Source organism: Colias philodice, chromosome 6, assembly GCF_061535455.1.
Source record: "Colias philodice isolate Cphi_HAF_F1 chromosome 6, ilColPhil1 Martin Lab GWU primary, whole genome shotgun sequence".
Lineage (NCBI taxonomy): Eukaryota > Metazoa > Arthropoda > Insecta > Lepidoptera > Pieridae > Colias > Colias philodice.
Window position 1 is genome coordinate 8270486 of NC_143091.1, and position 27686 is coordinate 8298171.

A 27686-nucleotide genomic window follows, 5' to 3' on the forward strand; every position below is an offset into this window, starting at 1 on the left:
GACCCGAACGCCGTAGCTTGTTAGCGGGATAATCAATGTCACTCGCAACTGAAGCTTCATGGAAAGTGTTACATATTTGAACATCATATTATAGGTAAATAGAGCAACTTAGCAACAGCAGAACGTGTAGTCAAGCGCTTCTTAATCTAAAACAGCATTTTTTAAGAGACTAATGGAAAACTTAAACTCTCTTTAAGTTACACACACATAAAGCATTTTCTTTCGGATCATATTCACTAATATTATTACATAAACGAGGATCAATGTAACAGCAGACAGAAAAGCTGGCATTGATGAGACAAATGTGAAATAATTTGGATCCATACACCTGGCAGTAATCGTCAATTTTAAACTAGATGTTTGCGTTTGAGCATAAATGCTTAAGAAGAGAAGAAGAGCTATAGTATAGCTACATCTTTGTGCAAGAATTTTGTGATAGGTTTGGCATTTTATATACAACTTTTCTTTTTCTTTTTTTTTTCCACTATGTCTTATCCTATATTCGTATGTGACAGTTATGTTAATTTAGTAGTTACTGACTTATTATGCTTAATTACTATTTACGACGTAGCGTTTGTATGAGATAATATATTACATGTTAATATAATACGTTGGTATAATTGAACATTTTTAGGTATTACTATTACTACACATAGATATTATTAAAAATCATTTAAGGTCCGAATACAGTGATTCTTTGTCCTCACGAATTGCAGCCAATGTCTAGAAGACTATATTTAAGGTAAATAAAGCTGAAGAAGCTAAAAGATGGAGCTATATAGTTCATGATTTGTCATTCAAACAATTATAATACCTTTAACATAATTACCTCAACTACAATAAAATCATCGGGCTCTATTATTGGCTCTATTATTGGATCTATTATTTTAAAACTAGTTAATACTTTTCTTGTTTCTTGATATATAATAAAAACAAATAATAATTAGCTATATATTCATTTCATGTCACAATGTTAATTTGTTTTTAATGTTAGGTTTTAAATAATACGACAAGTACCAATACTTTTTTTTTTCAAGTATAAGGGTATATAATTTACTTCGCTTTCAATAAGACCATTATTATTTATATTCACAATATTTATTATAAATAAACATCTTAACAATAACTTAAAGCTTACATGCGATTTAAATGTATGCTATGTAAATATCTAAAATTCACACTTTTTCTTTGCTCTCTTCTCGTTTCACGTTTTCAGCGGCTGATCCTTCGTGTTCAGTGTATGCCGGGTTTTCTACACCGGAGTCACTACCGCCATCTGTACTATCCGTGACTAACTTCAATCGGTCCAAGTTTGACATTTCATTAAGTTTCGACGCGTCTTTAGCGACATCTGTATTTACTTTGTCTCCGCGTATCGTTTCAACGCCCTCTACGTCCAAAATGTTGGCCTTTTTACAAGCATTGTTCTCTCGATCCTTTACCAACTTTCTTATGCAAAACCTGTTGAAGAGGAAGTATATGCATCCCGTTACGAGTGTCGCGCCGGCGAAAAGTCGATACGTAGTTCGTGTGCCGAAGTATTTCATCAAGTAACCACCGCTTAAACTTCCTGCACCTTTACCTGTTAATAAACAATAACGTACATTAATAATTATGCAATCACATTTTTCAATTATTTTAAAATAAGTTTATCAAAGGGAAAGAATTGTTATAATATTTTATTGATATGTATTTCTAGTAGACCGTAATACAAAATTTCGTTAATTTATACATCTATTATAATTGTGAATAGATCTTTGATATCTAGCGCCATGCCACTTAAGTATATCAATGCAACACAAAATCAAGCCTAGCGATAGTAAGCATTTAGGACTTTAGTAAATCTATTTCTGTCTATCTTAAAAATAATAACAGTACCATTTTAGATATAAGCAAACGATGTTGCTTTGCTGAAAATCTTTTCGAAAGTTGCCATTTGCACAAATGGATCCCACTTATACTTATCCATTATCCCTCTAAAACGAACGCTACATTTCCCTTACACTCACGAACATCGCATACCCAAAAACAATATACTAAATCTATAATTGAGGACAACAGTCACGCACCAACACCATAATAGAGCCCTCCGAGCAGCCCTTGTACGGAGGTGTCGGTAGTTGTGGACGACAGCAGCGCCGCGTACGTGACAGCGGCCGTGAACGACAGAGACAACGTCACCGACTCCATGGCCTCGAATATTAAACTCAGCCACGGATTGTAGATCAATGAGTACCCTGGAAATATAGAATTATGCTTAACCCTATTTAACCTTAGCGATTATGTATTGGCTTGGCCATTGTGCAAAAGTAATGCAAATTTTTTTATACAATAGAAACCAGCAAACGAGCTGTGACTAAAAATATTAAAACTATAAACTGCTATTACGAGAATATACTTAATATAGTATGTATATTGATCACTTACCAAAAAGCCTGATTGCATAAAAGACGAAACCAATGAAAAGCACATTGGAATGTCCAATTTTACTGATGATAGGGCCAGAGAGAACGAGTAAAGGCAATCCAGCCACACCGCCAACAGTGATTGTGATCCCCATGAGTGACTGAGAAGCTCCCAAATCTTGTAGGAACCAAAATAGGAAACTCTCTAAGTAGCCCCATGCAGTTCCTGAAAGACACGAATTAAAAAATTAAATCATCATGCCTACGGAATTTATTAATTTTGATCCAATATAAATATATATCAATAAAAATTCGATATCAATTATATCCCCTTAAAACATTATAACAACTAAAACTGAATTATGTATGTAACTAGTCTCTAATCTTTCATGAAACAAAGAGAAGTAGATACCACCTTAACCTTTGTGAACTTTTACTTCAAATGCCCCTATAAGTATAATACCCATTTATCGAGAAAACTTAAGATGGAGAAGGTTGAAAATAACTTTTAAGGTTTCAGTTTACAATGTGGTATTAAGAAATTAAATGAATTCTTCATTAACTAAAAAAATATGCATGTCTAATAATAATGTTACTTATATACTATATGTTAATGACAGCGCAAGTGAAGCTAGTATAAAATTAATTAGCAGTTTATTTAACCGTCTAATCTTTCAAGACAAGATACCATGGCAAATAATTAAATTAATTAGATGTCATAGTTTAAATGGCCCTCCAAGTAACTATTACAAGAAAATTCGCAGAAAATTATGCGTGTTGAGACTAGACTAGCCTAATGATTTATTATTACTCTAAACTACATATTATTTGAAAATGAAAAGTTGTTTGAAATATGAATCACTCAAATCTGAAGCGAACGAAAATGTGTTGCAGGTCTTATCTATCTTAAAAATAGACAACTTAAAAATAAAGAATACTTCTGAGTCGTTTTTCATAATAGGTTATGTTTTCTCCTAAACACACATTACCTAGAACAAACTTTTATATTTCTTAATAGCGAGAATTTAGTACATAATATTTACCCATGACAACACACGCAATAAGAAGGGCAAGAATTTCGAAACTCTTGAACACTGTGATAACATCTTTCACGAGAGTTTTGGCGGGTTTCTTGAACTCGAGGTCGAGGCTCAACATTAGAGCCCCGCAAAGGACCTTCAGTACTGCATACAGATAGAATGCCGGTCTGCAAGATAAAGATTAGGTACTTTATGTGAAATCTGCAAGAATAAATATTATTACGGTTTTTAATATCAAAATAAACGTTTGATTTAATGCTCAATGAAGGAGATATGATTACGATAAAAATAGCAAAACAAATAACCTAATATGGGATGGATTTTAAATTTTTAGGAAGATGCTGAATAGGAATAATTGTAGCAATCTTGAAAAAAAGGATTAAAGAAATTTTTTTATCTGCGATTCAAAGTTCAGACCAGACTAAAAATAACTCTTTTCCTTTCTGTATCGATCGATACTTTCGCATTTGCCTATTGGTAATCCCATCTCCTCGCATTTGCGACTTAGATGAAAACTACCCGATTTACATATCCTGGAAGCGAGGTCCCGATACGAACAACTTTCATATTATGAATCAACTTCCTCGTATCAACATAGGTACGATATTAAAAAATAAAATTAGCATACTCAGGTAGTGTCATGGTAGTGTTGTTTTATAAATATCAAAGGTGAAACACTCATCCACTGCAGGAGGAATTTTGTTTATGTTTAGAATGAGTATCATTGACCTGAACTTTTTATTTTTATTATAGAATATACGAATATAGATAATATTATCATGCACTTAAATAACGTTAAAATCACATATTTAACAATTTTTTTCTTTACGTTTGGGGAAACATCTTTAGCTAAGCTTTACCGGTACCATATTTGATAATAGACATTGCAAGGCAATATTTCCTAACACTTTTGTAAAGTTATGCAATACCTAAAGTCCCTGTATCCTTTCCCTCTACTAGCATAATCGATGAGCAATCCAGATAGGGGTGAAGATAGTATGCCACCGAAACTGCCGTAGACTTTCTGCAGCCCGTAGTCCGCGCTCTGTTCCCTGATGATGGCGATCACGGCGCCTTCGAACATCGCGAACGAAGTACCACCAATGATGCCCACGAAGACACGAACCTGAATTAATCGTTAAATAAACTTTTATGTTTATAAATATAGAGGTAACGAAATAAAGAGCGCCTGTTAGTTGTTTGCTACATTCAGTCAGACATCATTTACAAAGATATATACATATATCTATGTAGATTCAAAAGATACGATATTAACAGCCAATTTCAAGTCTAGTTCATCTCGTTGATGAAGCTTTTCAGTGTATACGATCTAGATGTAATCATAGATATTAAATCTCTTCATCACTATTGAATGCTGTGTTTCCATTTATTTATGTTTATTTCAATACGATGTTGAATTTATCTAGTAAACATAGCAATGTTATCAAATTTTCATTAATTTAATAAATTAGGTACCTAACTATAGATTTCGAAGTAGAGCAAACAAATAAAATCATTTTATTGATTGTAATTACTTAATTTAGTAGGTACATACTGATATAAAATTTATATTTAGATACCAAGAGAAATTAGCAAACACATAATGGAAGATATCACATACTAAAACAAGAAAAATAAAATAAAGCGGTTGTAGAAATCAATCATGTGTGCTTTAGAAGGAATCCGATATGACCACGAAAGGTAACTAGCGATATGAAATGAAGGCAATGGGTCGAGACTCGAGTGTATCTAGGTTTTACTAATACAATTATTATAACATTCAAAATAGAAATGATTCATTAATGCACATCTATTTTTAAATGATTTCATATGCAATATTTAATTTTCTCATTTAAATTTTGATTTTACTTCCAGAAATCAGTAAATAAATTGCGAATAGGTATATGCGCTACAATTTACTTGAATCTAAAATTAACTCGAAGCATGTTTACTAATTTAGTAGTTTTTGAATACATGAATCAAATACCAGTTTGGATTAAGTTCAAGATCTGCAAGCGCTTATGTAATTATCGTGTATATTTTTACATACAGCCATGTAAGTCCAAAATGTTAGAGCTGGGTCGATTTCAACTTGCTCTTGACTGTTCTCGCAAAGGCTTGTCCTTGGAGCGGTCGCCGCGCAAGCAGAATAACATTTTGAGAATCGTTTAGAGTTAACTTGCACCCACACTGAAAGGTCATCCACGTTCTCTGTCTGAAAACATACATATTTGTAGTTTTATACATAGCACTAGATTTCCGCCCGCGGCTTCGCCCGCGTTTGCAAAGGAAAACCCGCATAGTTCCCGTTCCCGTGGGATTTTCGGGATAAAAACTATCCTATGTGTTAATCCAAGTTACCCTCTATATGTGTGCTAAATTTCATTGTAATCGGTTCAGTAGTTTTTACGTGAAAGAGTAACAAACATCCATACATCCATACATCCATACATCCTTACAAACTTTCGCCTTTATAATATATATACATAGCATTATACCTACATATTTAACGTGTTGCGGTTTGCGCCATACCACAGATTACTTAGTAGTTTCTACGTAAACTACACTCTAATATCACCCCATATTTACAACTAGGTATGTCAAAAAAAACAATAGACAAAAACAAATTACTATCTATTACTGATAATAGCTAAACTGACCTAACCTAATATTGGCCTTGAAAAAGAATAAGTCAACAGAATAAAGTGCCTAAAAAATAGTTGCACAAGTTTTAAACTTATATGGGTCAACCCAGGATGAAGGAACTTTTCAAGGAATATATTTTAATAGATCTGAACAAAACTCGATGTAGTCGATAAAATAAATATACGTAAAAATAGCAGCATACATATATTAAGTTTTCAATTAAAATCGTCGTCTTTTACAAATACAAAATATAAAACTATTTAATATCCCTACTTCTTAATGTATAATTGCTGATAATGTGCAACATCTATACTGCAGAAGATAAAATTACATATGGAAAGGCGAAGCATTCAACCTTGGCCTTTAAAAAGTGTATTCATAATTCTATCGCATTATATTAGGTATTATGTAATTGAACGTCTCTTAAATGATAATAAAGAAAATTATTGTATATTGATTTTGTTGCAAAGTCGTAAAGCATAAAAATAAAGGAAGCACTTACTTGGCTAAATTTATCAATGCACGTAGTGCTATCAACTCCATTAAAGTCATCACCATATTTGGTTTCATTCTCTTTTAATATGGATCTAACTTTATATTCATGAACTTCATTATTTCCAGTTTTTACGTCATGCGATAATCTCGCACGAAATTCATATTCCGCACCAGCGTCTGTCTGAGATAATAAATCGGATTTTCCTAAAGTACAAGTTGCATTCGTGACTTCGTATTTACATTCCATCTTATATAATTGAGGCACGGGAAAAAATATCTTGTTATCGGTAACTTTTCTCATCGTAGAATTAAAATAAGGATCGTTAGTCAATATTCGAACTCTCGTTTGGTCTTTCACTGGATTGGAATCTCTTGACAATGAATTGTAAATGTTTTGGTAATAAAGTCTCGTTGATTGTTTCGGGGACTGTAAGTTTACATTGTATAAATTACTTCGAAGTACCGCATCCATCTCTTCAGGTGACGCGTTTGGTAACTCGCAAATATATCCGCATGACTCTACCCTGCCAATAATGTATGTATTATTGCGTTATAAACACTATCTCAATAAATATCTTACATGATGAATTCTTAACTAAAGAATTATAAGATTTTTCTGAAGCATCAGATTAAGATTATTATACCTTAACCTTATATTTACTACGTCGATAACATTAATATAGTTTGTAATTAACTTTAGATGTTAATGCAAATATTTTTACAATTAATAATTAAAAGACAAGTACTTACGTAAGATTAGTTTCATGGGCATACTGATGTAGTGGTTGGCAAGAATATTGACTGACATGTTGAAGTCGCAGGTTTGGGCCGTTACATGACGCTACAAGCTCAACAGAAGGTGGATAGGTGACCATCAATCTTCCTACTGGTACAGTCAGCATTAACAATGCTGATAGACCTCCCAAGACTGATGTTAGCGCCAATAATAACTACAATATATAGGAGTAAATTAAGTATTAATAATGTGTTATGGTCTTTAGATCCCTACCCAAATTGTCCTAAATAAAACTTTGAATAAATTCCACATGGTGACAATAATGTAGATTGTAGTAATATACATTATCATTTTTAAATACAAAAAAATTTCTTTTCCAACCTGATTACATAAGATGTGTGATTTATGAAGCAAAGAGAAAAAAAATGTCAAATTTTGAATGATCAACTATTTTTTGGACATTAGTAATTACTTTTAACCACAGGATGTAACGTTTAAGGGAATTATTAGCGAAACTAGTCTACCGACATTTGACTCTCAATTGTACGTCCATCAGCAATAAAATGACATTGAATAATAGAGTCATCGATTTAAGCGCAGAGACCGTAAAATCGTCTCGTGAAAATATTGCCAACGTCCACCATTGCGTGCTGAGATACCTATTAAAATTTTGTATTACATCGTCTAATAAATCATGATTACTGTTAATATCGTGAACGCTGACCGCTGTAGAACTTAACAAGTTAACAAGTAACTGAACATAAAAACAAAACATAATCTACAAATTGACAATCTTCTTCGTTCCCTGAGAACGTCGATTAAGAACTAAATAACTCATTACCCAGCTATTATATTTTATTTTTGCATAATTTATTTAAATTCTCATCTCAGACCTTCATGTAGGCAGTGATATCGATACAATAAAGGAGTTAGTTACGTGTGATAATACCAATTACTCAATATAAATGTCAGTGAGCATCCGCTACAAACAATCCCTATTGTCATTTGTGACGCACGAAATTTATTGTCGTACGATTTTCCTGTAACAAGCATAACGTTAATAAAAATGACCAAATTGGACTCAGGTACAGTTATTCATTGTTCATTAATTCTAACCCTGTCCAGATTAACCGGAGCAGATAGGTACAACTCTTTGAAACAGTAGTTAAATATAAGTAAACTATTGTTTCTCAATTAAAAACAGTGTAACAAATACGTGCTTGTAAGTACCTATGTAAAGAAACTTCTAACGTACGAGACGTAGATATGACTTTTATCGCTAACTACAATGTATGTTATACCAACAAGCCGCAACATACATGACAAGCTAAATTTAATTTTTCGACCTGCATTTAACGTCACGATACACGAACAATAACCTACGTTCTCATAAATAAAAACAATCTAGTTGCGCTATTCAGAGGTCAAATTCTTCAGTCAGTTTTAAAACTCGTATCCTATGTGTGTTTTTTCCTCAAAGATTAAATTATTTTTTGGCTAATTCTGTAAACACATACCTACTTCCAGAAAAACATCTTTTGTGATATTTTAACTTATAATCCGTTTTTACTTACTCTAAAGTTGCCAATTTTGTCCGCAAATAATCCAGCAAGCGGTGGTATCATGATCAAAAAAAGTGGTGTTAATGATGACATAACTGCTGTCTCTTCTACGCTTATGCCTAATTCTCTCATATGAATCGTTAAATATGGATATAAGACAACGTGTGCTGAAAATAGAAAAAAAAAACTTAATAAATTGGTTATTCTATACACAAAATAGAATCATTCACTTGTTGTTTTCGTATCAATAATATAATAATACCTCAATTTGATGAATTTATAAAAAAAAGGCATTTAGCCTGTTAACCATAAAAAATCACATAACATCTTTAAATGGTTCCGTATTGTTGCATAATGGATGCTTTGCAATTTTGCAATCAACTGACAGACGCACAATACACGTTGAGTGGCAAATGGCAATGTTATTGGCTAATCTACAATAGCTTTCGAATAATATTATCTACTCACTAGAAGCATGCACAAAGCACAATATCTTGAGAGGTAGAAGTTTCTTCTGCTTTAGATCATCGAGGATCCTTTTAAAGAATGACCGTATCATCTGCATTTTGATTTAGTTTTCAGTTTATTCCTTTAAAAATTATGTTGGAAAATTCGTCATTCGTCCTTTTAATTGAGAGGCCTCTCTTGTATGGAGTTGATTCATGGAAATTGTATATTATTTTGTCCTTCCTGAAAATAAAAGTTGATACCATTATTTTGTCAATAAAACCTTTAGGTAAAAATCACATTATACTGATAATGCTCAAATTGAATTATAAATATACGAAAAAATTTAGGAAAATCCAAAAGTGCACGCCTCATAGCGGTTATTCAATTAAAAAAAATTGTTTAGATTTACTCGAACTCTACTTCTACGAATGCTATAAAAAAAAATTAAACACTCAGTTTAAAAACTCTATTGATTTCTGTAAGGAGAGAGTAGGTACCTAGAGCACTACCTCAACGATCCGCTTAGGAGGCGTGCAAACTTTAAAGGTATAAATAGACTAGTTTTTGACTCACAGTAGGTACAGCTACTACTAGAGAAGGTACCTACTTGTAACCTAAATCTGGTTTTCTTAAATTAATTATATTATTCTTGCTTGACATTCACAGTAGGAACCGAAATGCAAGATAATATTTTGTTCCATAGGCAAAATGTGGGACGGTAATAAGTCGGACTAATTTCACATGGTAGAGCGTAGACTAAATTCCCTTCTCTCAAATCAAATATAGTCTTTAGGTAGGTACCTACCTACCTAAAGACTATATTTTCATAATTACAATGTTACAGGTAAGATTATCTTTAGAAAGCATTGCTTGTCTATACATATAATAAAATCGTAGGAAAGTCAAAACTGTACATTGAATATTTTTTTAAAAGAATACTTGATCCATGATCTATAATCGATATAGAAGCCAAAAATATAGTTTTTAGAATTTTTGTCTGTTTGTCGGTTTGTCTGTTTGTCTGTTTGTCTGTATGTATTTCCGGGCTAATCTCAGAAAGTACTGCATAGATTTACTTCAAATTTTGCATGAATATTCCTAAGAGGTCGGGTGAGGATAGTTTAAACATATTATCATGATATCACCTTCGCGGGAGGAGCTGTGAACCTTTATTTTTCTTACATATTCCGTGTACTACGACAGCGTACAATCTAAAGACTCATGTTTAAATGTTGGTTTCGAGTAAGCCATGCTATTATCTAGCTTTACAAAATAAAAACTATGTCATTTACGTAATTTGGGCAGAGAAACAGTTTAATGAATTTAGTAGTATAAAGACAAATTTGAAACAGCGCCATCTATGAGATTTCGTAAAAATCAAATCAATTTACATGTTATCACTACTGAACAACTGTTGAAAATTAATAATTTAAATATAATCATGTTATTTATTTAACTCTTTAACCCATATCTTCCCTTCCCTATAAGGTGCGCTTATATTTCGTGTGAATATACTACATTTTTAAAAGTGAGGGTAGATGTTTATTATTTTAAGTCAAACTAGACACCATTACAATTAATCTAATATTGATTGTGTTCATTGGTTACATTTTTAATCTTCGTGTTTTATAAATTTATAAAGAATAGAAAAAATTCGATCACGAGGCGGGACTCGAACCCACATAATTTCGTGATCGAATGTTTCTATTCTTTATAAATTTATTATTTATAAATTTATATTTATAAAGCATTTGAATAAATAAATAAATAAAATTAAAATAAATGTCATAAAACCAAAAATATCAAATTCAATCTTCGTGTTTTGTGAATTTTCACCATGCGTTCCCACAAAAGGTAAGTTGTTACTTTTATAGGTATTTATTTTTATAATGATAGCAATTCATGTTTTTTATTGGTTTTATAATGGTTTTATATTACACTTTTAGAATGAAATAATAAAATGATGAATTCTTTTTGACTTTTACAAGATTTTGAGGTGCGTTGGGAACAGTAGTTTGTTGATAAAATTTTATATGTAAGTAGCTTTTTTTATTGATTTACAATTATTAACGTTTGATTTTTTATTTACAGATTCAATGTTCATAAAATTATATCGCCTTTGGAAGACTATTTCTGCTGACAATTTTACAACAACACTTGAAAATTGATGATTTGATGATGAAGATAGTGGCAGCAAGGATTAAGTGGAAATTAGTAATCATCCGCTTCGTCAATTTTTGACTGAAGTTAATGTCCAACGTATGGTTCAATCATTGGAAGTATCTCGGGTAATTTTGGAGGATATTTTTCAGGAAGGAGAGGAGGGGCAGCCAACCACATATCAAACTACTACGTTATAGTACCGAAAAAAATGTTATTGCCAAATGAAACATAAATTTTGCACTCACAACTGTACAAGTTATGATTTTTATTCTGACTTTGCTGTTATCTGATTATAATATTTATCGTTATGGCTATCGAGGTACCGACCGTACTGGGATGAGAGTACATGATATTATACCTACTCATCATCCAGGATTGCTTAGAGCATTTTCACACTGAAAAATATGTTTTCTTTGAATCGTAGTTGCTTCATTTATTTATTTTTAATCATTTTACATAATATGTTTTATATTTGCCCATTTTCATTATATTTTATAAATAAAATGGAACCAACATAACTTTGTTACGTAGGTATCATTTCTCTATTAATAATCCGTAGGCATATTTTCCGAGCACCCCATTTAAGGTGCGGTCCTGAAATTATAAAAAGTTAATGTATACTTTTGCCTAATATAAGCTCAAGATCATTTTTAGATAAAAATAACAAAAAGAACTTATTTATTAAAATTTAGTAGATAAAAGAAATTATGTTACGATTTTATAAGAAAACACAGTATATTTATTAGGCGGCGGTGATCTCTTCCAGGCAAAAGATATTCATCAGCTCAATAAAATTGAATAGTTGTTGTTAGTTATTCTTTAAATTCACTGATTGTAATGAGCATTTCCGCATGCAAGTTGTATCGTAGTTTAGATATATCATAGTTTTGACACATTACAGTTCCAACAAAACCCTCAAATTTTTGAGCAGAGTTGAGCAAGATAATTTAAAAAATGTGCTGTGTTAAGTATTATAGAAAAGGTTAGTTCGTTGATAATTATCATTTCTTCATCATTTACATGGGTGTTGTTAAATGTTAGTAAAAATAAACTTTGACTGTTAGTACTTTTGTTCAGTATTTACCTGTATGATTATTGCTTGGTAATTAATATGTATATTTTCATGTCGTATAGCTAATTATAAACATAAGTGTGATGTGAAACTAGCTGGATTTATTTTTACACACTCACAGCCATATATTTTATATTAAAATAGTGTAAATCATAATATTTTTTCACAATTAAAAATATTTCCTTTTTTCTGATGGTGTTGGCATCGAATTAAACCGCGCTGTCGTTTCGTTCACTAAAAGTGATGTTATGAGGACCGAATATGTAGCCGCCTCAACTTACGGAAACGAGAGTAACCTGCGTTGTCTGTTAGTTATTGTATAGTCGAATTTAACGTTACATGGAAATTGGAATCTAAATATATTATGTATACTTAGGTATATTAAATCTGTACATGAAATATATTTCCTAAATAACTATCACGGGGTGATTAGGGATCGACACTGATGCCAAAGAAGCAAACAGTAAAATTTTTGTCCGTATAACCGGTATAGAAACAAAAACTACTCGACGGATTTAAACGAAACTTGGTACAATTATTTTTCATATTCCTGAGCAGAGCAGTAACTCCATTTTTAAGCTTTCGTCGCGTGTGCAACCTTAATGGTTAAAGCTACACAGAAATCATGTATTCAGAAAGAAATGTTCTCCTTATTATATAAAAAATATCTCCCGACATCATAAATGTCTATCTTTTATGGTTGACTCACAATAACACGTGTAACTTCCGATAGCTTAGGAGTTCGAAGCTTTCTGATTATATTTGTCTATAACACTCTCAGTCCGTTTTAACTCAATTTTTATTTTCATGCATCAGTGCCACCTAAAAAATCTTTATCTCGAAATTCGAGCAAAGCTAAGAAAATGAGAAATAAGAGTTCTCAAGAATCAAGAAACAACACGTGTTGTTTTCGGCCTAGAGTATACCTCTAACGTGTTATGCCGAGAACCTGAAACCGCTTCACAACGAGAATTGCGGCTCACAGCTGACCGCGAACGGCATGTACTATCCCGTGAGACCGAAACCTTCACTGAGAGGGTATAACGTCTCACAGCTGATCACGGCCGTCACATTTTATCTCGAGAATCTGAAACTTTTACTCAATATGAAGACCGTTTGACAAATGATAGGGTGCACCATAATATTATTCGATCTCTTGAAGATGAACATGAGCATAAGCAATGACTAGAGTAGGGACGCGAATATTACAATTAATTGAGACAAAAACGATTATTAAGTTTGTTTAATGAAAGATTAAGAATTGAAACTATTATTATTCGGTCTCTGGAAACGGACGAATAGCGAGAGGCCCCTCTTACTGCAGACAGATTTCGCATAGTCTTAATGACTTAGAGGTAAACAAAGAAGATCAATCTACGAATTCGGTGGTGGGGTCCGACAAATATAAAAGTGGGTTTTCTTATAACCTCACAATTGATTACAGATCATCTTCTGTATAGGCGATATTAACGTAGTATGTTATTTTTGTAATGCTTTAAAGTGGAGTAAGGAGTCGGCTTTCGTTTGAAGATACACCGGAACCTTTGAAATCACTACTTTTAGAGGAACATGACGTGCAATCTAAACAGTTCTTAGACAATATTCGCTCTTATAGTAGTGCGTTTCAAATGATCCTTTGGTGCTCAACAATTATCAGAAGGTCCTTTCATGCTTACTTTTAAGATACAAGGTCAAGTTTACCATTTGATAGGATCCCTTTTGCCTGAAGGCCAACCTAAGTTTCTTTAAATATATTTTGTATTCGACTACAACGAATAGTCGCATACAAGAATTATCAATATTTCTCGAATTTAAAACTGAACTCATTTCACAATTTTAGAACATGTTTCATCAGGTTAATTCGTATGTATGCAGTTTTAAATCGACATTAGAAGCTTTTCCTCCAGATGGTGATATTAATATAAGATTGTTATAAATGTCTATCGGCACTCAGGAACTCCCTGGGCGTGTATAACGCCCAGGCCACAGTATTACAATTTTTCCTACAGCAGGGCGACGAATGTATTTTCGCATAGCAAAGGAGGGGAACTCGCGGGGGGTCAAGTGACGCGGGCCACGTACCATTAACATGCTTAGTTTGTGGTACCGAGCGCGAAAGAAAGTCATCGTGTTTTTGTTTTGTTACTATGTAAACTAACGTAATTTAATACTTAGGTACATATTCTATAACGGTGCGCTCAAACTGTTAATCTACATTTAATTTAGATTATTATTTGAAATACTAAGTAATGTAGAATTTAAATCACATTCCTTCATGTTTTCCTCAGATTTTCAATTTTCTCCGATTTTAAGATTTTCAGAGTGTTCAATTTTAATGTAGTTAAATTTTATAAGAGACAATTAAGAACATTCAAAAATAAAGTGTCACGTATTTTTTTTAAACGACGAATGACCTAAAACGACGTAATCGCGGACGAAGTCGCGGGCAACAGCTAGTTATTAATAAATCACGTAATTAATATTACAATTTAACTATGTATTCAGGTTATGCATGTGTTATGTTACCCTGCTTACCTACTTGATACTTGAATAGGCTTTTACAAAGGAATTATTAATCATACTAGCTACGCGCAACATACACACGTCTGTGCTCTTTCACGAAACGCCACCTGAATACAATGGCAGTTTCAAAACAATGTACCTTTATTTATACAAAGCTAAACCAGAATAAGTACTGTTTAGGTACACTTAATCACTGGGTACCTTAACTTCGACTCGTCATTGTTGCTATGTTTAATATTATGGTTCAATGCATAAGTAATGGTTAAAATAGATAATAACTTTGTTATGCAACTGCAAGAAAATATTTTTAACGAAAGGAAATCATTTTTAAGTATATCAATGTTTTCTGGATAAAATAAATTAATGGTAGTTAAGTAACTATGAGATCTTAGAGATTTTTACATTTAAAAAAATAGTAAGTACCTATAGTTACATGGTACACCTTACGTTTGATCTAATTATTAATTCTTATATAGACTATTTTCTCACACAGGCAAAAGCTTCAACTTTAAACGTGTTTTGACCTTAAAATCCGATCTTACGTAAAGACAAGATGATGAACGTGAATAATGACGTTTATTGTTTCCTGCTTCTATAATCTTATTTTATTTTTAAATGTAAAATCACATCCACAATGTCGATAATTTACTTTGTAGGTTTAAGGTAGTACCTTCCTAATGTCTATCTATACTTGAACTCGCTGATTTCATCTTACTACTTACTAGTCTGATTTCAAAAAATTATTTCAGTATTAGGTAGCCTGTTTATCGATTAAGGCTCATCAATACGATCACCATAATATTATCGATACCTAATATATCATCAATACAAGCTGATTAATGCGGGTAAAACCGCGGCGCACAGCTAAATATTATATAAAGAAGGATTTGTTTGATTGTTTGTACGCGCTAATCTCCGGATCTACGATACCAATTTCAAAAATTGTTTCAACATTGAATAGATAGGTACGTGATTCCTGAGTGCTATACCATTATATTGCACCTATGTAGGTACCACGGGTTAAGCCGGCGCGGGCGGCGCGAACCGCACGCGCTAGTCAAAAATATAAAAATTAATGTAGAGTCGAACCTAATTCAACGGTTCTCATCCCACATTGTATGATTGGTTCGCTTCCCTATATAAGTATATTTTCAATGGTTTATAGTTAGCCATATCTAATATGTCAGTTATATAAATATCCTGAAAATTAATTACCTATTCATTATTGCTATCATCCCAAAATATAAGTTTCATACATGGGCTCTACCCTGTTACCCAACATGCAATCACATATGCATTATGAATAAACATATCTAAATAGAATTTTCCACCGGTAAAGAATTGTTATAGATGCAATAACGATAACAATTCTTACAATTTTAAATACCTCTCGACATTTCGCAATCTCGTCTCTCATTCTTCAGAAGGTAGATTGTATATTTAATTTATGATATCTCATAAATAAAACAAATATTACTGAATAGCACACATTTCTACTGAGCTATTTTTTATTTTATTTTAACATTTATTTATTGTATCAATTTCGTGAACTGGGTTCTTCTAAGACGATAAAGAACAGGGTGAAGAGTAGCCTATATATGTACCTATAAAATATATAGTTACTAGGTTTCCGCCCGCGGCTTCGCCCGCGCAGTCAAAGAATAACCCGAATAGTTCCCGTTCCCGTGGGATTTCCGGGATTGCGTCATTTTCCCGGGATAAAAAGTAGCCTATGTCCTTTCTCGGGTATCAAAATATCTCCATACCAAATTTCATGAAAATTGGTTCAGTAGTTTAGGCGTGATTGAGTAACAGACAGACAGACAGAGTTACTTTCGCATTTATAATATTAGTATGGATATTAGCTGTGTTTAATTATTGACATAAAACATATTATTAATATATGTAATTACACAAAACAGTGCTTTTTATTTTCTTTGGTATTTGAAAGTCATAATAAACGGAAATATAGTGAAAGGAGAGAATGGTACTACTTAAAATCTGGTTAAGCCATGACTCTATGTGGTCATAAAATACGAGTTATGCATACTTATCGCATACATAAGATACACTCATTTTTCACTGTTAAATATGTATGTAATGTTTATATGTTAATCCTTATGTGTTGTAGTAAATAATTGACTAATATTCATTCAAAACCAAAAAGCCAAACTATACGACAATAGGAAAGCAGGCTAAAATCTTAATACTTTCACGTTTAGAGGTCAATAAAACAATTTAGCACGATCAGAAATTCCTAAAATTATCTCTCTTTTTTATTTCATTGATAAAAACCATAAAACTCTTCTAAGAAACAAGTCATTTACGATTAAAAAATATCTGATTTGTATAGAACAATGGAGAACTGTTTGTTTTATTTTATCACAAAAAATTTAACAAAAGTTAAGTTAAACATTATAACCTTACGAATTGTTTTGATAATTTGTGGCTACCCAACTCTACAACATAGTATTTGAGTACCTACTCACCGCTGCAAAACAGTTTTATTTTCCAATTATTATAAAAAATAATAAATCACTTCACAAAACACCCAAGCATTGTTAGCATAAAATTTTTAAATATAAAAAAACACAAAATAATCAGCTAAAATATATTGGCGTTTTTTATTTAAATTATAAAACGGAACGCAATTACACGGTGTACTCGGTAGCGTGTATTATACGGTCTCGGCGCGTGCGTCTGCCTAAGTTTTGCTGAACACTAGCGGAACCGCAACTCTGCGTCCTCCTCTCACATACAACTGTGAAGCCTGTGTACTCTGTATGCATTCAAGATTCGACAAACCTCCAACTTCCAAACAATTCACGACATTAAATTAAACGCATACCGCAAGATTGAGCAACTTTGCGAATGCAATAAAAGCATGCTAGGACGAAAATTCTCGATAATCTGCAATCAACATTTTGTTAATCTGTTTGATTTTATTATCTCTTACAAATATTTGCATCTAATATGCATATATACACTTTACCTTTACACCTAGAGACACAAACAACTACCTACCTATCGAAATATCCACCTAGATAATAAAGTCATTGGTAGAACTGCCGTCATGCTGACATTTTTAAAACTAGCTATACCCGCGGTTTTACCCGCATTGCTCCGCTCCTATTATACATAAATATACAGGGTTACTTGTAAAACACCAGCAACCTCGCAGGACAAGATAGCTAACATCATAAGTAACAACATTTGTTCTACGACTTTTGATAATTTGTTAGATTTTATTTTCATACAAATATAAATATTCATTTAATTTTCTTTTTGAATATTATAAACTCTATGCGCATCCCAAAAATTACGTAAACAAGAAGCGAACGAGAAGGGGAAGGGGGCGTCGCGTCGTTCTTTCGATAATGATTAGAACATAGACTTACAAATGTTAAGAGAGTAGGTACAATAAAAGCTAAATCATTTAAAAATAATTTATTGTGTTATGCCAAAAGTCGTAGAACAAAATGATGTTAGCTATTTTGTCCTGCGAGGTTGCTGGTGTTTTACAAGTAACCCTGTATAGTCCAGCCTTCTTCGATATATGGGCTATCTAATACTAGAAGATTTTTTCCAATCGAGCCCGTAGTGCACTGAGACTAGCGCGAGCGTGGTCAACCAAACAAACCAGCCAACTCTTCAGCTTGACGAATAGTAGATTCAATGTTACTTTAACAGACTTAATAACTTTATTGCACGCCTCATAAGCGAAGCGTTGAGGTGGGTACTACTGTCACTTCGCGCAAAACATCTGATTTTTCAAACTTAAAATGTCTTTATGTATCATACATTGCACTTGTAATTTTTAGAGTATACTTAAATCCTATTATTCACAAATCACAATACATATTTTATACATATCTTGAAAAGGATATGCTTAGGTGGAAATACGACTACGCTGAAAATTATGATCAATATAGAGGTAAAGCATAAAAATATGAAAGGCAAGTCAGTGTTTACATTATCACTACATAGTACATTTTAACATTATCACTACATAGTATTAAACAAAGTCATTTCCCGTTATCCGTTTATCCCTAATAATAATAGAACACGCTTTATTTCTCATGGTCATTGGTCGATAACAATGATATTTTGAGTGTCCAAATCTTTGCACTGCAGGATTTCTCTTTTTTTATATGGTGGTTCAAAAGATATTTTCATGTGGTTTAAGAATTTCAGTTTGAATATATCCTTATTGTTTGGTTTTGGTTCCAGGTCTACATAAAAGAGGGGTAAGGGTTCTTTTGATAGTCTGTGACGCACATTTTCTAGTTGCCTTACTTCATGTACTATCTTGCAATGGTATTTCCTATTGCATTTGATTTGAATGTTATCGTTACAAAACCGCAGATATCGATTTGTTGTTCGTTGTTCGTTGCTCGTTGTTCGTTGTTCGGTGTTCGGTGTTCGGTGTTCGGTGTTCGGTGTTCGGTGTTCGGTGTTCGGTGTTCGGTGTTCGGTGTTCGGTGTTCGGTGTTCGGTGTTCGGTGTTCGGTGTTCGGTGTTCGGTGTTCGGTGTTCGGTGTTCGGTGTTCGGTGTTCGGTGTTCGGTGTTCGGTGTTCGGTGTTCGGTGTTCGGTGTTCGGTGTTCGGTGTTCGGTGTTCGGTGTTCGGTGTTCGGTGTTCGGTGTTCGGTGTTCGGTGTTCGGTGTTCGGTGTTCGGTGTTCGGTGTTCGGTGTTCGGTGTTCGGTGTTCGGTGTTCGGTGTTCGGTGTTCGGTGTTCGGTGTTCGGTGTTCGGTGTTCGGTGTTCGTTGTTCGTTGTTCGTTGTTCGTTGTTCGTTGTTCGTTGTTCGTTGTTCGTTGTTCGTTGTTCGTTGTTCGTTGTTCGTTGTTCGTTGTTCGTTGTTCGTTGTTCGTTGTTCGTTGTTCGTTGTTCGTTGTTCGTTGTTCGTTGTTCGTTGTTCGTTGTTCGTTGTTCGTTGTTCGTTGTTCGGTGTTCGGTGTTCGGTGTTCGGTGTTCGGTGTTCGGTGTTCGGTGTTGTTCGGTGTTCGGTGTTCGGTGTTCGTTGTTCGTTGTTCGTTGTTCGTTGTTCGTTGTTCGTTGTTCGGTGTTCGTTGTTCGTTGTTCGGTGTTCGGTGTTCGGTGTTCGGTGTTCGGTGTTCGTTGTTCGTTGTTCGTTGTTCGTTGTTCGTTGTTCGTTGTTCGTTGTTCGTTGTTCGTTGTTCGTTGTTCGGTGTTGTTCGTTGTTCGGTGTTCGTTGTTCGTTGTTCGGTGTTCGTTGTTCGTTGTTCGGTGTTCGGTGTTCGGTGTTCGGTGTTCGGTGTTCGGTGTTCGTTGTTCGTTGTTCGTTGTTCGGTGTTCGTTGTTCGTTGTTCGTTGTTCGTTGTTCGTTGTTCGATGTTGTTCGTTGTTCGGTGTTCGGTGTTCGGTGTTCGGTGTTCGGTGTTCGGTGTTCGGTGTTCGGTGTTCGGTGTTCGTTGTTCGTTGTTCGTTGTTCGTTGTTCGTTGTTCGTTGTTCGTTGTTCGTTGTTCGTTGTTCGTTGTTCGGTGTTGTTCGTTGTTCGGTGTTCGTTGTTCGGTGTTCGGTGTTCGGTGTTCGTTGTTCGTTGTTCGTTGTTCGGTGTTCGGTGTTCGGTGTTCGGTGTTCGTTGTTCGTTGTTCGTTGTTCGGTGTTGTTCGTTGTTCGGTGTTCGTTGTTCGTTGTTCGGTGTTCGGTGTTCGGTGTTCGGTGTTCGTTGTTCGTTGTTCGTTGTTCGTTGTTCGTTGTTCGTTGTTCGTTGTTCGTTGTTCGGTGTTGTTCGTTGTTCGGTGTTCGTTGTTCGTTGTTCGGTGTTCGGTGTTCGGTGTTCGGTGTTCGTTGTTCGTTGTTCGTTGTTCGGTGTTGTTCGTTGTTCGGTGTTCGGTGTTGTTCGTTGTTCGGTGTTCGTTGTTCGTTGTTCGTTGTTCGTTGTTCGTTGTTCGTTGTTCGTTGTTCGTTGTTCGTTGTTCGATGTTGTTCGTTGTTCGGTGTTCGGTGTTCGGTGTTCGGTGTTCGGTGTTCGGTGTTCGGTGTTCGGTGTTCGTTGTTCGTTGTTCGTTGTTCGTTGTTCGTTGTTCGTTGTTCGTTGTTCGTTGTTCGTTGTTCGGTGTTGTTCGTTGTTCGGTGTTCGTTGTTCGGTGTTCGGTGTTCGGTGTTCGTTGTTCGTTGTTCGTTGTTCGTTGTTCGGTGTTCGGTGTTCGGTGTTCGGTGTTCGGTGTTCGGTGTTCGGTGTTCGGTGTTCGGTGTTCGGTGTTCGGTGTTCGGTGTTCGGTGTTCGGTGTTCGGTGTTCGGTGTTCGGTGTTCGGTGTTGTTCGTTGTTCGGTGTTCGTTGTTCGTTGTTCGTTGTTCGTTGTTCGTTGTTCGTTGTTCGTTGTTCGTTGTTCGATGTTGTTCGTTGTTCGGTGTTCGGTGTTCGGTGTTCGGTGTTCGGTGTTCGGTGTTCGGTGTTCGGTGTTCGGTGTTCGGTGTTCGTTGTTCGTTGTTCGTTGTTCGTTGTTCGTTGTTCGTTGTTCGTTGTTCGTTGTTCGTTGTTCGTTGTTCGTTGTTCGTTGTTCGGTGTTGTTCGTTGTTCGGTGTTCGTTGTTCGTTGTTCGTTGTTCGGTGTTCGGTGTTCGGTGTTCGGTGTTCGGTGTTCGGTGTTCGGTGTTCGGTGTTCGGTGTTCGGTGTTCGGTGTTCGGTGTTCGGTGTTCGGTGTTCGGTGTTCGGTGTTCGGTGTTCGGTGTTCGGTGTTCGGTGTTCGGTGTTCGGTGTTCGGTGTTCGGTGTTCGGTGTTCGGTGTTCGGTGTTCGGTGTTCGGTGTTCGGTGTTCGGTGTTCGGTGTTCGGTGTTCGGTGTTCGGTGTTCGGTGTTCGGTGTTCGTTGTTCGTTGTTCGTTGTCCGTTGTCCGTTGTCCGTTGTCCGTTGTCCGTTGTCCGTTGTCCGTTGTCCGTTGTCCGTTGTCCGTTGTCCGTTGTCCGTTGTCCGTTGTCCGTTGTCCGTTGTCCGTTGTCCGTTGTCCGTTGTCCGTTGTCCGTTGTCCGTTGTCCGTTGTCCGTTGTCCGTTGTCCGTTGTCCGTTGTCCGTTGTCCGTTGTTCGTTATCGTTGTTCGTTGTTCGTTGTTCGGTGTTCGGTGTTCGGTGTTCGGTGTTCGGTGTTCGGTGTTCGCTGTTCGGTGTTCGCTGTTCGGTGTTCGCTGTTCGGTGTTCGCTGTTCGCTGTTCGGTGTTCGGTGTTCGGTGTTCGGTGTTCGGTGTTCGGTGTTCGGTGTTCGGTGTTCGGTGTTCGGTGTTCGGTGTTCGGTGTTCGGTGTTCGGTGTTCGGTGTTCGGTGTTCGGTGTTCGGTGTTCGGTGTTCGTTGTTCGTTGTTCGTTGTTCGTTGTTCGTTGTTCGTTGTTCGTTGTTCGTTGTTCGTTGTTCGTTGTTCGTTGTTCGTTGTTCGGTGTTCGGTGTTCGGTGTTCGTTGTTCGTTGTTCGTTGTTCGTTGTTCGTTGTTCGTTGTTCGTTGTTCGTTGTTCGTTGTTCGTTGTTCGTTGTTCGTTGTTCGTTGTTCGTTGTTCGTTGTTCGTTGTTCGTTGTTCGTTGTTCGTTGTTCGTTGTTCGTTGTTCGTTGTTCGTTGTTCGTTGTTCGGTGTTCGTTGTTCGTTGTTCGTTGTTCGTTGTTCGTTGTTCGTTGTTCGTTGTTCGTTGTTCGTTGTTCGTTGTTCGTTGTTCGTTGTTCGTTGTTCGTTGTTCGGTGTTCGTTGTTCGTTGTTCGTTGTTCGTTGTTCGTTGTTCGTTGTTCGGTGTTCGATGTTCGTGTTTCGTTGTTCGTTGTTCGTTGTTCGTTGTTCGGTGTTCGGTGTTCGGTGTTCGGTGTTCGGTGTTCGGTGTTCGGTGTTCGGTGTTCGGTGTTCGGTGTTCGGTGTTCGGTGTTCGGTGTTCGGTGTTCGGTGTTCGGTGTTCGGTGTTCGGTGTTCGGTGTTCGGTGTTCGGTGTTCGGTGTTCGGTGTTCGGTGTTCGGTGTTCGGTGTTCGGTGTTCGGTGTTCGGTGTTCGGTGTTCGGTGTTCGGTGTTCGGTGTTCGGTGTTCGGTGTTCGGTGTTCGGTGTTCGGTGTTCGGTGTTCGGTGTTCGGTGTTCGGTGTTCGGTGTTCGGTGTTCGGTGTTCGGTGTTCGGTGTTCGGTGTTCGGTGTTCGGTGTTCGGTGTTCGGTGTTCGGTGTTCGGTGTTCGGTGTTCTTAGTTATACGCAGTAAAAAATGATTTTGGCTCAAACAATTTCCCCATACTACACATCAATCGATCAAAAAATATTTCTCTCTTCCAAAAAACTCAAATGTGCAACTTGTGACCGGTACTGATAGATTGCTCATAATTAGGTCTATAATTGGTAAAATAAACACATTCCTCCATGGAAGCCTTTAGGAGGAATCGATTGTCAAAATATTATATTAGGGTAGTTTGAGTTACTGAACTTGATCTTTTTATTTTTTTCTTCCAAAAAACTCAAAAGTGCAACTTGTGACCGGTACAGATAGATTGCTCATAATTAGGTTTATCATTGATAAAAATACTAGATTCCACCACGGAGGCGTTTACGGGGAGTTGAATTTTATTAGGGTAGTTACGATACTTGAACTTTTTTTTTTTTTTCTTCGAAAATACTCAAAAGTGCAACTTGTGACCGACACCGATAGATTGCTCATAATTAGGTCTATCATTGATAAAAGAAACCAGATTCCACCATGGAGGCGTTTAGGAGGTATTGAATTTTATTAGGGTAGTTACGATACTTGAACTTTTTAACTAACTACACTAATAAAATTCAATTCCCCGTAAACGCCTCCATGGTGGAATCTGGTTTTTTTATCAATGATAGACCTAATTATGAGCAATCTATCTGTAATGGTCACAAGTTGCACATTTGAGTTTTTTGGAAGAGAGAAATATTTTTTGATCGATTGATGTGTAGTATGGGGAAATTGTTTGAGCCAAAATCATTTTTTACTGCGTATAACTCAGAAACGGTAGGATATAGGAAAATATAATTGAGGTACAACTTGTAGATAATTTTATGGCCTTTCAACTTTTCCTTGAAAGTTTTTCTCTAACATGTACCGTTTTTGAGATTTAAGCGAAAAATGAAAAAATGGACCCATTTCCCCCCTCCCCCCACTCCGGGGCTCCTCCTAGTGTCCCGGGGTTTTAGTATGTTTATTACCTAGGGACTCTTGACATGTTTCCGAAGAAACATCTTACGTTACTAACTCTAACTAACTTGTTCGTTGTTCGTTGTTCGTTGTTCGTTGTTCGTTGTTCGTTGTTCGTTGTTCGTTGTTCGTTGTTCGTTGTTCGTTGTTCGTTGTTCGTTGTTCGGTGTTCGGTGTTCGGTGTTCGTTGTTCGTTGTTCGTTGTTCGTTGTTCGTTGTTCGTTGTTCGTTGTTCGGTGTTGTTCGTTGTTCGGTGTTCGTTGTTCGTTGTTCGGTGTTCGTTGTTCGTTGTTCGGTGTTCGTTGTTCGTTGTTCGTTGTTCGTTGTTCGATGTTGTTCGTTGTTCGGTGTTCGGTGTTCGGTGTTCGTTGTTCGTTGTTCGATGTTGTTCGTTGTTCGGTGTTCGGTGTTCGGTGTTCGTTGTTCGTTGTTCGTTGTTCGTTGTTCGTTGTTCGTTGTTCGTTGTTCGTTGTTCGTTGTTCGTTGTTCGTTGTTCGTTGTTCGTTGTTCGTTGTTCGTTGTTCGTTGTTCGTTGTTCGTTGTTCGTTGTTCGTTGTTCGTTGTTCGTTGATCGTTGTTCGTTGTTCGTTGTTCGTTGTTCGTTGTTCGTTGTTCGTTGTTCGTTGTTCGTTGTTCGTTGTTCGGTGTTCGTTGTTCGTTGTTCGTTGTTCGTTGTTCGTTGTTCGTTGTTCGTTGTTCGTTGTTCGTTGTTCGTTGTTCGTTGTTCGTTGTTCGTTGTTCGTTGTTCGTTGTTCGGTGTTCGGTGTTCGGTGTTCGGTGTTCGGTGTTCGGTGTTCGGTGTTCGGTGTTCGGTGTTCGGTGTTCGGTGTTCGGTGTTCGATGTTCGGTGTTCGGTGTTCGGTGTTCGGTGTTCGGTGTTCGGTGTTCGGTGTTCGGTGTTCGGTGTTCGGTGTTCGGTGTTCGGTGTTCGGTGTTCGGTGTTCGGTGTTCGGTGTTCGGTGTTCGGTGTTCGGTGTTCGGTGTTCGGTGTTCGGTGTTCGGTGTTCGGTGTTCGGTGTTCGGTGTTCGGTGTTCGGTGTTCGTTGTTCGTTGTTCGTTGTTCGTTGTTCGTTGTTCGGTGTTCGGTGTTCGGTGTTCGGTGTTCGGTGTTCGGTGTTCGGTGTTCGGTGTTCGGTGTTCGGTGTTCGGTGTTCGGTGTTCGGTGTTCGATGTTCGGTGTTCGGTGTTCGGTGTTCGGTGTTCGGTGTTCGGTGTTCGGTGTTCGGTGTTCGGTGTTCGGTGTTCGGTGTTCGGTGTTCGGTGTTCGGTGTTCGGTGTTCGGTGTTCGGTGTTCGGTGTTCGGTGTTCGGTGTTCGGTGTTCGGTGTTCGGTGTTCGGTGTTCGGTGTTCGGTGTTCGGTGTTCGGTGTTCGGTGTTCGGTGTTCGGTGTTCGGTGTTCGGTGTTCGGTGTTCGGTGTTCTTAGTTATACGCAGTAAAAAATGATTTTGGCTCAAACAATTTCCCCATACTACACATCAATCGATCAAAAAATATTTCTCTCTTCCAAAAAACTCAAATGTGCAACTTGTGACCGGTACTGATAGATTGCTCATAATTAGGTCTATAATTGGTAAAATAAACACATTCCTCCATGGAAGCCTTTAGGAGGAATCGATTGTCAAAATATTATATTAGGGTAGTTTGAGTTACTGAACTTGATCTTTTTATTTTTTTCTTCCAAAAAACTCAAAAGTGCAACTTGTGACCGGTACAGATAGATTGCTCATAATTAGGTTTATCATTGATAAAAATACTAGATTCCACCACGGAGGCGTTTACGGGGAGTTGAATTTTATTAGGGTAGTTACGATACTTGAACTTTTTATTTTTTTTCTTCGAAAATACTCAAAAGTGCAACTTGTGACCGACACCGATAGATTGCTCATAATTAGGTCTATCATTGATAAAAGAAACCAGATTCCACCATGGAGGCGTTTAGGAGGTATTGAATTTTATTAGGGTAGTTACGATACTTGAACTTTTTAACTAACTACACTAATAAAATTCAATTCCCCGTAAACGCCTCCATGGTGGAATCTGGTTTTTTTATCAATGATAGACCTAATTATGAGCAATCTATCTGTAATGGTCACAAGTTGCACATTTGAGTTTTTTGGAAGAGAGAAATATTTTTTGATCGATTGATGTGTAGTATGGGGAAATTGTTTGAGCCAAAATCATTTTTTACTGCGTATAACTCAGAAACGGTAGGATATAGGAAAATATAATTGAGGTACAACTTGTAGATAATTTTATGGCCTTTCAACTTTTCCTTGAAAGTTTTTCTCTAACATGTACCGTTTTTGAGATTTAAGCGAAAAATGAAAAAATGGACCCATTTCCCCCCTCCCCCCACTCCGGGGCTCCTCCTAGTGTCCCGGGGTTTTAGTATGTTTATTACCTAGGGACTCTTGACATGTTTCCGAAGAAACATCTTACGTTACTAACTCTAACTAACTTGTTCGTTGTTCGTTGTTCGTTGTTCGTTGTTCGTTGTTCGTTGTTCGTTGTTCGTTGTTCGTTGTTCGTTGTTCGTTGTTCGTTGTTCGTTGTTCGTTGTTCGTTGTTCGTTGTTCGTTGTTCGTTGTTCGTTGTTCGTTGTTCGGTGTTCGGTGTTCGGTGTTCGTTGTTCGTTGTTCGTTGTTCGTTGTTCGTTGTTCGTTGTTCGTTGTTCGGTGTTGTTCGTTGTTCGGTGTTCGTTGTTCGTTGTTCGGTGTTCGTTGTTCGTTGTTCGGTGTTCGTTGTTCGTTGTTCGTTGTTCGTTGTTCGATGTTGTTCGTTGTTCGGTGTTCGGTGTTCGGTGTTCGGTGTTCGGTGTTCGTTGTTCGTTGTTCGATGTTGTTCGTTGTTCGGTGTTCGGTGTTCGGTGTTCGTTGTTCGTTGTTCGTTGTTCGTTGTTCGTTGTTCGTTGTTCGTTGTTCGTTGTTCGTTGTTCGTTGTTCGTTGTTCGTTGTTCGTTGTTCGTTGTTCGTTGTTCGTTGATCGTTGTTCGTTGTTCGTTGTTCGTTGTTCGTTGTTCGTTGTTCGTTGTTCGTTGTTCGTTGTTCGGTGTTCGTTGTTCGTTGTTCGTTGTTCGTTGTTCGTTGTTCGTTGTTCGTTGTTCGTTGTTCGTTGTTCGTTGTTCGTTGTTCGTTGTTCGTTGTTCGTTGTTCGTTGTTCGTTGTTCGGTGTTCGTTGTTCGTTGTTCGTTGTTCGTTGTTCGTTGTTCGTTGTTCGTTGTTCGGTGTTGTTCGTTGTTCGGTGTTCGGTGTTCGGTGTTCGGTGTTCGGTGTTCGTTGTTCGTTGTTCGTTGTTCGTTGTTCGTTGTTCGGTGTTCGGTGTTCGGTGTTCGGTGTTCGGTGTTCGGTGTTCGGTGTTCGGTGTTCGGTGTTCGGTGTTCGTTGTTCGTTGTTCGTTGTTCGTTGTTCGTTGTTCGTTGTTCGTTGTTCGTTGTTCGTTGTTCGTTGTTCG

At 36.5% G+C, this 27686-nt stretch overlaps 1 protein-coding gene across 5 annotated transcripts in view; it reads right to left on the minus strand.

Moving 5' to 3' along the window:
* LOC149487874 (uncharacterized) overlaps positions 1-17835 on the minus strand; it is a 64373-nt gene extending 46538 nt beyond the window's left edge. Inside the window, exons 1-11 of one of the 5 annotated variants that reach the window (XR_016315764.1) lie at positions 17582-17835; positions 9353-9574; positions 8897-9051; positions 7337-7536; positions 6594-7110; positions 5496-5660; positions 4375-4571; positions 3449-3612; positions 2428-2631; positions 2070-2237; positions 1122-1582 (exon numbers count right to left, since the gene is read on the minus strand). Coding sequence is in view for 4 of the 5 variants with exons in the window: in XM_089696577.1 (XP_089552703.1) it covers positions 1176-1582; positions 2070-2237; positions 2428-2631; positions 3449-3612; positions 4375-4571; positions 5496-5660; positions 6594-7110; positions 7337-7536; positions 8897-9051; positions 9353-9449 (2274 nt within the window). In the remaining variant the exon portion in view is untranslated. Of the gene's footprint in view, positions 1-1088; positions 1583-2069; positions 2238-2427; positions 2632-3448; positions 3613-4374; positions 4572-5495; positions 5661-6593; positions 7111-7336; positions 7537-8896; positions 9052-9352; positions 9575-15104; positions 15125-17581 lie in introns of those variants that run through there. The other 4 variants (XM_089696577.1, XM_089696576.1, XM_089696578.1 and 1 more) reach the window with 4 other exon arrangements.
* Between the last annotated feature and the right edge of the window lie 9851 nt (positions 17836-27686).